The 9485-nt window shown below is 52.9% G+C and overlaps 2 protein-coding genes across 3 annotated transcripts in view; both read left to right on the forward strand.

Moving 5' to 3' along the window:
* The window catches only part of ODAD1 (outer dynein arm docking complex subunit 1), a 46998-nt gene extending 44025 nt beyond the window's left edge, over window positions 1–2973 (forward strand). For both annotated transcript variants that reach the window (XM_038752640.1, XM_038752639.1), the window contains exons 11-14: window positions 352–515; window positions 2140–2246; window positions 2428–2509; window positions 2645–2973. In XM_038752640.1, coding sequence (XP_038608568.1) covers window positions 352–515; window positions 2140–2246; window positions 2428–2509; window positions 2645–2746 — 455 coding nt within the window. In that variant the 3' untranslated portion in view covers window positions 2747–2973. The remainder of the gene's footprint in view (window positions 1–351; window positions 516–2139; window positions 2247–2427; window positions 2510–2644) is intronic.
* Window positions 2974–5808: 2835 nt separating this feature from the next.
* On the forward strand, window positions 5809–9437 carry PPP1R15A (protein phosphatase 1 regulatory subunit 15A). Its single transcript, XM_038752221.1, has 3 exons — window positions 5809–5963; window positions 7451–8384; window positions 8921–9437. Exons 2-3 carry the CDS (start codon window positions 7500–7502, stop codon window positions 9140–9142), a joined length of 1107 nt encoding a protein of 368 aa, XP_038608149.1. The 5' UTR covers window positions 5809–5963; window positions 7451–7499; the 3' UTR covers window positions 9143–9437.
* Window positions 9438–9485: the final 48 nt, after the last annotated feature.

Below are 9485 nucleotides of genomic sequence, written 5' to 3' on the forward strand. Positions count from 1 at the left end.
GGCTGGGAGTTGGGAGACCTGGGTTCTAATCCTGGGTCCATCATTTCCCTGCTACGTGGCTTTGGGCAAGTCACTTGACTTTTCTGTGTCTCAGTTTCCTCATCTGTGAAATGAGGCTAAGATAACTGTTCCCTATCCCCATTAGACTGTGAGCTCCCTGTGGGACGTGGACTGCATCATATCTGCCCCATTGCTTTGCACAGTGCTTGGCACATAGAAAGTGCTGAACACATACCGTTCACCTCATTATTGTTATTATTATTGTCATTCATGAAGCTGAAAGAGGTGGGTACCTGCGTTTTCGTATGTGGCTCCATCGTCTCCCTTTGCTTCTCTACCCACCCACCCCAGGCATCGGAGCCATCTTTACACGGATGAGCTGTGACTCTACAACTCTGGAGCAGCTGCTGGGCGGGGGGACGGAAGTCCGGGACAACAACATTGGGGTCTTCTTTGCCCTCATCGAGCGGCGGCTCGGGGAGCTGCTGACCACCCAGGCTTTCCTGGACTCCAAGGTGGGAAAGCTTGAAGGGAAGGGCTAGGTTCGACCTGGGGGGAGGATGGGGGTTGGGACAGCAAGGGAGACTGGAGGTGGGGTGGGGGGGAAGGGAGGGTGAGGAGGCTGGGAGGCTGGAGGGGGAAAGGGGAGTGAAAGCTGGAGGAAAGGAGGGTGGAGGGACCAGAGGAGGAGAAGGAAGGCCAGAGGGACCGGAGGAGGGGAGGCTGGAGGAGAGGAGGCTGGAGAAGGAGTTGGGGGTTGGAGGAGAGGAGGCTGAAGGGTCTGGAGGAGGGAAAGGGAGGTTGGAGGGACTGGAGGAGGAGGGGGAGGCTGGAGAAGGAGAGGGGAGACTGCAGGAAAGGAGACTGGAAGGACTGGAGGAGTGGAGGGAAGGCCAGAGAGGACAAGGGGAAGGGAGCCTGGAGGAAACCCAAGGAGGGGTGGCTGGACGGACTGGAGGAAGAGAGGGGAGGCTGGAGGAGCCGAGAAGGGTAGGAAAGCTGTTGGGATTTGGGGAGGAGGAGGGAGGAAGTGAGGACTTTTGAGGAGCTTTGGGCTAGGGGTCGGGGGGGTCCTGGATAGAGAGGAGTCAGCTGGTACTGAGGCAGAGGGTGAACCCAGATGACCCTTCCCATCTCATCCCAGAACTGGTCCTTCCTCAGGCCTTAGCTGGAAAGGGAGGTGGCCAGAAGGAGTAAGAGGGAGCGGGTTAGCGGTGAGGCAGCAGTGTGGGAATGAAGGAAAGAACTGAGCCCCTGCTCCCCTCGTATGTCCCCTTCCAATGGGCCTTCCCTCCTTCCTCCCTCCATGTCCTTTCTTACCCCTTCCCCCAGGACCCTTTCCACCTGTGTCCCTTTCTGGGTCCTCCTCCTGCTTTCCCCCAACTTTCTCTGGGTTCTCTTTCATGTTCCCCCACCCTTTTCCCTCCCGTCGTATTCCCTGTCTACCAACCCTCTCCCTGACCTACACTGGGCTTTTATAATAATGATTGTATTTGGTAAACACTTACTATGTGCAAAGCACTCTTCTAAGCGCTGGGGGGGATACAAGGTGATTAGGTTGTCCCTCATGGGGCTCACAGTCTTAATCCCCATTTTCCAAATGAGGTAACCAAGGCACAGAGAAGTGAAGTGACTTGCCCGAAGTCACACAGCAGACAAGTGGCAGAGCTGGGATTCGAACCCTTGACCTTAGACTCCCAAACCCGTACTCTTTCCACTGAACCACGCTGCTTCTCTATCTGCTGACTCCCTTCCCCTCCCCCTCCATGCCCTGTGTCACTTACGTGCATTTCTGTCATTCATTTATTTATTTATATTAATGTCTGTCTTCCCCTCTAGACTGTAAGCTCATTGTGGGCAGGGAATGTGTCTTGTACTCTCCGTAGCGCTCAGTACAGTGTTCTGCACACAGTAAGCGCTCAATGACTATGTACATACCTGTAATTTATTTATTTATATTAACGTCTGTCTCCTCCTCTAGACTGTAAAGCTCGTGGGCAGGGAATGTGTCTGTTTATTGTATTGTGCTCTCCCCAGCGCTTAGTACGTGCTCTGCACACAGTAAGCGCTCAATAAATATGATTGAATGAATGAATAAATACGAATGACTGACTCCTTTCCTGCTCCACAACCCCACAGGACGACAAGGCGAACTACGACCCGGAGGCCACTGCCCTCCTTCTCTTGGGGCAGAGTCGTGAGGGTCCTGGGCCCCGCCCCAGCCAGCCCCGACTCCCCTTTTCTGGGTATGGAACCGGGGATGGAGAGGATTTTGGGTGTGAGGGAGGCCGTAAAAATGGTGGAGGGGATGGATTGGGGCCTGGACGGGGTTGTGAAGAGAGAGCTGCCGGGCTCTGGTCGGGGAAGGGTTGGACCGAAGGGTGGGGTGGCTGGGGACTCCTGGGCTCTAACCCTGGCTATGCCCAGGGAGGAGCCTGAATTCCTGCAGCAGCAGGAGGCGGAGCGGCCCCTGAGCCACGGGGAGCTGAAGGCCCAAGTCCTGCAAGCGGTGAGTGGTGGGCACCCTGGCCGGGAATGGGGGGCAGGTGGGCCGAGGGCCCGGATGGCCAGGATGCGGACAAGCTGTGCTGGCCAGGGAAGCTCTCCCCGGGCCCGCTTGTTGCCCACTGATTCCATCTTCCAGATCCTGGCTCGGGAGCAGGCTCATCTCTGCAGGAAGAGCGTGTCTGGCGTGGCCGGGGACCAAGGGGGAACTCCTCTGCCCAAGAAAGTGGCTGATGCCTGAGGGCTCTCCCCACTGCCCACTTCCCTCCCTCCTTCCATTGCTGGGGCCTCACAGTGCTGCCTTTGTCTCTGAGGCCAAGCCCCGACTCCATCCATCTCTGTAGTCCCTTCCTCTCCTCCCTTCTCCTCCTCGTCACTGGGAAGCCCAGAAGATTCTGGGGCCCAAGGAAGGGGAAGGGTCTGGGCTGTATGTGGAAGTGTAGAATAAAGTTTTAGCGTGACCTGTGACCCTCCGCTGTGTCTGATCTGTGAGTGTGGAGGGACTGAGGAGACCGGAGTCTGGAGGAGAAGCAGCATGGTCCTGTGGAAAGAGCCTGGACATCAAGAAGTCTGGGTTCTCAACCCGGCTCTGCTATTTGACCTTGGACAAGTGACTTAACTTTTCTGGGCCTCAGTTGCCTCATCTGTAAAATGGGGATTAAGATTGTGAGTCCTATGTGGGACCAGGACTGTGTCCAACCTGATTATCTTGTATCTATCCCAGTGCCTGGTGCATAGTAAATGCTAAAGAAATTCCATTAAAAAGGGGAGGGGGGGATGTTGAGAACAAGGCCTGGTGAGAAGGTAATTTTGAGGGGGGAAAAGAGTGTGAGGCTGGAGCAGAATGGGAGAAGAGAGTGGATAAGTGGGAGAGAGCTGATGAAGTGCCTTAAAGCCGACGGTCGGGTGTTTTGGCTTAATGGAGGGAGGATTGGATATCCTTGGGAGGTTTTTGAGGAGTGAGGAGAGGGGTGCATATATGAAGTTTTAAAGCAATCATCTGGGGAGCAGAGTGAAGTATAGACTGGAGTGGGGAAAATTCAGAAGCAGGGAGATGAGTGAGAAGCTGATAGTGTAATCGAGCTGGAATAAGACCAGCACATGAAAGGCAGAATAGGGATTTTGCAGAGGGAAATGGCCAGAGGGGGAAAAGACCATATACTTGTGACTAATTGCAAGTTTGAAGGGGAAGGGGCAGACCAGAAACAAAAAACTTCAGAAAGCCTTGAGAAGCCACGTGCCTTAGTGGAAAGAGCATGGGTCTGGGACTCAGAGGACCTGGGTTCTATGGTGCCCCATTTACCTCACCTGTAAAATGGGGATTAAAGACTGTGAGCCCCACATGGGACAAGGACTGTGTCCATCCCAATTAGCTTATATCTACCCCAGTGCCTGGCAAATACCATGGAAAACGGGGGCTGGTCAAATCCCACCTTTAACAGGATGGCCTCGTGGAAAAAACATGAGTCTAGGAGTCAGGAGACCTGGTTTGAATCCCAATTTTGCTACTGGCCTGATGGATAACCTTGGGTAACTTCCCTGGGCTTCAGTTTCTGTATGTGGGATAGGGGCTTTGTCTGAGCTCATAACCTGGTGCCTTCCCCAGTGCTTAGTAAATGGTGTCATTACGTATTCCATTCTAGTTTACAGCCAAAGGCTATTTGAGCCAAGAGGCACATCAATCCACCAGCCATGTTACTAACACACCTGTGTCTACGACCTGGTCTATCACTTGTAATGAGTAATAGTTTTTGTCTATTAGATAATGGTAGGAATTAATCCATAAAATGTAGATGGTAATCAGAGGAGATAGGAACATGTTAAATGGAAAAATGCAAATGAAAAATGAAAACATGCAAATGAAAAACTAAACCTCTATCACTGAGGCTAACTTTGTCCTTTTGAACTTCCTAGTCAGCTTGGGGAAGTCAGTTACCTCATCTATGAAATGGGGATTGAGACTGTGAGCCCCACGTGGGAAAGGGACTGTGTCCAACCCAATTTACTTGTACCAACCCCAGCGCTTAGTACAGTGCCTGGCACATAGGTAAGCACTTAACAAGCCACTTATCGGCTGTATGACTTTGGGCAAGTCACTTCACTTCTCTGGGTCTGTTACCTCATCTTTAAAATGGGGATGAAGATTGTGAGCCCCACGTGGGACAACCTGATCAGCTTGTATCCCCCCCAGCACTTACAACAATGCTTTGCACATAGTAAACCAATCAATCAATCAATTGTATTTATTGAGCGCTTACTGTGTGCAGAGCACTGTACTAAGCTATTGGGAAGTAAATGCTTAACAAATACCATCACTATTATTATTATTATTATTAACTTCTCTGTGCTTCAGTTACCACATCTGTAAAATGGGGATTAAGACTGTGAGCCTCCCGTGGGACAACCTGATCACCTTGTAACCTCCCCAGCGCTTAGAACAGTGCTTGGCACATAGTAAGCGCTTAACAAATGCCATTATTATTATTAGCTTCTCTGTGCCTCAGTGACCTCATCTGTAAAATGGTGATGAAGACTGTGAGCCCCCCGTGGGACAACCTGATCACCTTGTAACCTCCCCAGAGCTTAGAACAGTGCACACAGTAAGCGCTTAACAAATGCCATCATTATTATTATTATTATTAGCTTCTCTGTGCCTCAGTGACCTCATCTGTCAAATGGGGATGAAGACTGTGTGCCCCCCGTGGGACAACCTGATCACCTCGTAACCTCCCCAGCGCTTAGAACAGTGCTTTGCACATAGTAAGCGCTTAATATTATTATAGTAAGCGCTCAATAAATACGATTGAATGGATGAATGGATGAATGAATGGATGCATATATGTATATATGTTTGTACGTATTTATTACTCTATTTATTTATTTTACTTGTACATATCTATTCTATTTATTTTATTTTGTTAGTACGTTTGGTTTTGTTCTCTGTCTCCCCCTTTTAGACTGTGAGCCCACTGTTGGGTAGGGACTGTCTCTAGATGTTGCCAATTTGTACTTCCCAAGCGCTTAGTACAGTGCTCTGCACATAGTAAGCGCTCAATAAATACGATTGATGATGAATGAATGAATGAATGGTAGTTTGGGTTTTCCCGGCGGAACTCGGGTAAACGGCAAGTCGAAAAGGAGGGGAGAGGCGGGGTGGCCGTGACGTCAGCACGTCGGGCACGTCCCTGGTGACGTCAGCGCGTCGGGGAGTTTTTGCACGTCCCTGGTGACGTCACCGCGGCGGGGTGGGGCGGCTCTAATAAAAGGGCCCGGGCGGCGACGCTGGGCAACTTGGTGAGCTCCCCAGCGTAGAAGTCATCGTAGTAGCCGCCCTCCGTTGCCGTGGGAACCCGCCGCCCGGCCGTGAGATGACCCTCCCGCCGCCCCGAGGCTCCTGGACCCGCGATCGCCTGCTGAATCCCGCCCGCTCCCCGGGCTGACCCTCCCTGCTCCAACCGGTGAGACCACTGGGCCTAAGGCGGGAGGCACAGGAGGCCTGGCCTGGCCTCTAGCACGTCAATCAATCGTATTTATTGAGCGCTTACTGTGTGCAGAGCACTGGACTAAGCGCTTGGGAAGTACAAGTTGGCAACATACAGAGACGGTCCCTACCCAACAGTGGGCTTCAATCAATCAATCAATCGTATTTATGATGATGATGATGGATGGCATTTATTAAGCGCTCACTATGTGCAAAGCACTGTTCTAAGCGCTGGGGAGGCTACAAGGTGATCAGGTTGTCCCACGGTGGGGGGGGGCTCACAGCTTTAATCCCCATTTTGCAGATGAGGTAACTGAGGCCCAGAGAAGTGAAGTGACTTTCCCAAAGTCACACAGCTGACCTTTGGCGGAGCCGGGGTTTGAACCCGTGAACTCTGACTCCAAAGCCCGGGCTCTTTTCCGCTGAGCCACGCTGCTTCTCTATGCTTACTGTGTGCAGAGCACTGGACTAAGCGCTTGGGAAGTACAAGTTGGCAACATAGACGGGCCCTACCCAACAGTGGGCTTCAATCAATCAATTGTATTTATTGAGCGCTTAAAAAGTGTGCAGAGAACTGTACTAAGCGCTTGGGAAGTACAAGTTGGCAACACATAGAGATGGGCCCTACCCAACAGTGGGCTCACAGTCTAGAAGAGTGGGCTCACAGTCTAGAAGGCTTCACTTTAAGGCTTCACTTCTCTGTGCCTCAGTTCCCTCATCCGTAAAATGGGGATTAAGACAGTGAGCCCCCCCCGCCGTGGGACAACCTAATCTCCTTGTAACCTCCCCTGTGCTTAGAACAGTGCTTGGCACATAGTAAGCGCTTAATAAATGCCATTATTATTATTATTCTATTTTTTAATAATAATAATGAGGGCATTTGTTAAGCATTTACTGTGTGCCAAGCAGTGTTCTAAGCTCTGGGGCAGGGTGAAAAGCAGCGTGGCTTAGTGGAAAGAGCACGGGCTTGGGAGTCAGAGGTCATGGGTTCAAATCCCGGCCCCGCCAATTGTCAGCTGTGTGACTTTGGGCAAGTCACTTCACTTCTCTGGGCCTCAGTTACCTTGTCTGTAAAATGGGGATGAAGACTGTGAGCCCCCCGCCCCCCATCCCGTGGGACAATCTGATCACCTTGTAACCTCCCCAGCGCTCAGATCATAGTAAGCGCTTAATAAATGCCATCACTATAATTACTACAAGGTGATAGTGTTGTCCCACGTGGGGCTCACAGTCTTAATCCCCATTTGACAGATGAGGAAACTGAGGCCCAAAGAAGTGAAGTGACTACCCAGCTGACAAGCGGCAGAGCCGGGATTAGAACCCATGACCTCTGACTCCCAAGCCCGGGTTCTTTCCCCTGAGCCACGCTGCTTCTCTTTTTTTCGCTTCTTGACTCAGCGTCACGCCGCGGGAGATGGGCCAAGGTTACCGTGACTCACTCCTCCGCCCCGTTTCACCCCACAGGTCGGCGCCATGCCCCCCATCTGTGGCCCCCCCGGGACCTGCCCTCGCCATGGCTTCGCTAGCCTACCTCATCACCCTGATCCAGTGGGCCTGGAGTGCCCTTTCGGGGGCTTCTCTGGGCTGGGCAGGGGCCACGGGAGGAGACCCCTCCTCCTCCAGTGACTCAGAGAAGGAGATTCAGGATGGAGATAACATCAGCCCCGCCTTCTGGGAACCCACGCTCATGCCAGGAGAGTGCCAGCCAATAGAGGAAACGGAGGAGGAGGATGATGAAGATGAAGAGAATGAGGATGATGAAGATGAAGAGAATGAGGATGATGAAGAAGAGACAGCCTCAACTCCCAGGCTTCCTTTTGCCTCAAGCACTGACCTACTTAAGGCTCCTGTCTTTCCACTGGAGGAGGAGAATGAAGAAAGAACAAAAGTGACCCAATGTCCCCACTCCCCAGTATTCATGAGCCCCTGGCTCAGGGCCTGGGCCTACAGGCCGGAGGAGGAAGAGGAGGAGGAGGAAGAAGAAGAAGAAGAAGAAGAAGAGGAGGAGGAGAAAGAGGAGGAGGAGGAGGAAGAAGAAGAAGAGGAGGAGGAGGAGGAGGAGAAAGAAGAAGACAAGGAGGATGACAATAATGACAACATAGAAGTCACTCAAACTCCCCTCTCTCCAATGTTCATGAGCCCTCTGCTAAGGGGCTGGGTCTGCCGTCCCGGGGAAGATGATGAAGATGAAGATGTTGATGATGAAGACGAAGAGACCCACACCCACTCACCCAAACCCTTCCTTGTGGCCTTCTATCTCCCTGGATCGGAGCCACCGGCCTCCTGGGAACGCCCCCAGATTCCCCGTCGGCTGCAGAGGCGCATGAGAACCCCCCCAGCCAGAAGGCAGCCCTTGCTTGCAGACCCACCGGTGGAACTGTCTGTGGCAGGAAGGAAAGTAAGGACTAAATAAGGACCTGGGTTTCGGGTGGGGGTGGGGAAACAAAGGGTTGAGGTTGCAGACAAGTTGCATAAGCTGGTCTCGGGGGAGTGTCTGGTGTGTAATCGGCTAGAAAGCCAGAGACAAAAGAGGTGGGGGAGTGGAGGAAGGACACAAATAGACCTTGGGGCTTCGGGTGACACCAACAAGCTCTCGTGACTCCCCTTGACTGACTCAAATGTTTGGCATCTGAGCGGCCCAGCGGGAGGGGAGGGAGTAAACAAGCGGAAGATAGAAGCCTTCCTCCGGAAATTGACGAGAGACCCTGTCAGTTAAGGGCCTGCTGATCCTTAACATTTGGAGAACTGGTTAATCCCAGAGTTGTGGAATTTAGAGTAGGTATCTTGCTGTTGAAAAGGAGGCTGGGATGGAAGGGAACAGGCTGGTGTTTTCTCAAAGGGCTGGTTCAGGGGAAGGGTTTCCTGGCTCAGGGGACCAGGCAGGATTTTCTTTCCGTGCCACTGACTCCTCTCTCTGTTTCTTCCCCTCCACAGGTCCGGTTCTCCTCCCAGGTCTCTGTCCACCTTATGGCTGTGTGGGCCGGGCCGGCCAGGGCCACCCGCCGGGGCCCTTGGGAGCAGCTGGCCCGAGACCGCAGCCGCTTCTCCCGCCGCATCGCCCAGGCTGAGGTGGAACTGGCGCCCTGCCTCTCCCCCGGGGCCCGGGCTGCCGCCTGGGCCCGCCTGCACCCACCCACGCCCTGCCTGGGAGCCTGATGGAGTGGCCATCGGCCACACCGAGGAGAGCGGCTCCCTGGGACCGGTTCTGGCTCGGTCCGTGTGGCTCTGAGAAGGGGAGTGGAGTCAGCCTCTCCTCCCATTCTGGGGCTTGTGTCATTTCCTCTCCTTCAAAGGGAGAGGCCTGATCTTCCCCCTGTCCTACAAACTGAACCAGTGGAGCTCTCCAAATTCAGGTAGAGCTCCCCTCATCCTAACTCCTTTTTCCTCCTCTCTTTTGGCCTTGATTCATCTGTTTTATTTATTGGCAAGAATAAAGTGTCTGGGTTTCTAAGGCTGATGTCTTGTTGTGTTTGACTGCAGGGCAGCAGCGTGGCCCAGG

Source organism: Tachyglossus aculeatus, chromosome 10, assembly GCF_015852505.1.
Source record: "Tachyglossus aculeatus isolate mTacAcu1 chromosome 10, mTacAcu1.pri, whole genome shotgun sequence".
NCBI lineage: Eukaryota > Metazoa > Chordata > Mammalia > Monotremata > Tachyglossidae > Tachyglossus > Tachyglossus aculeatus.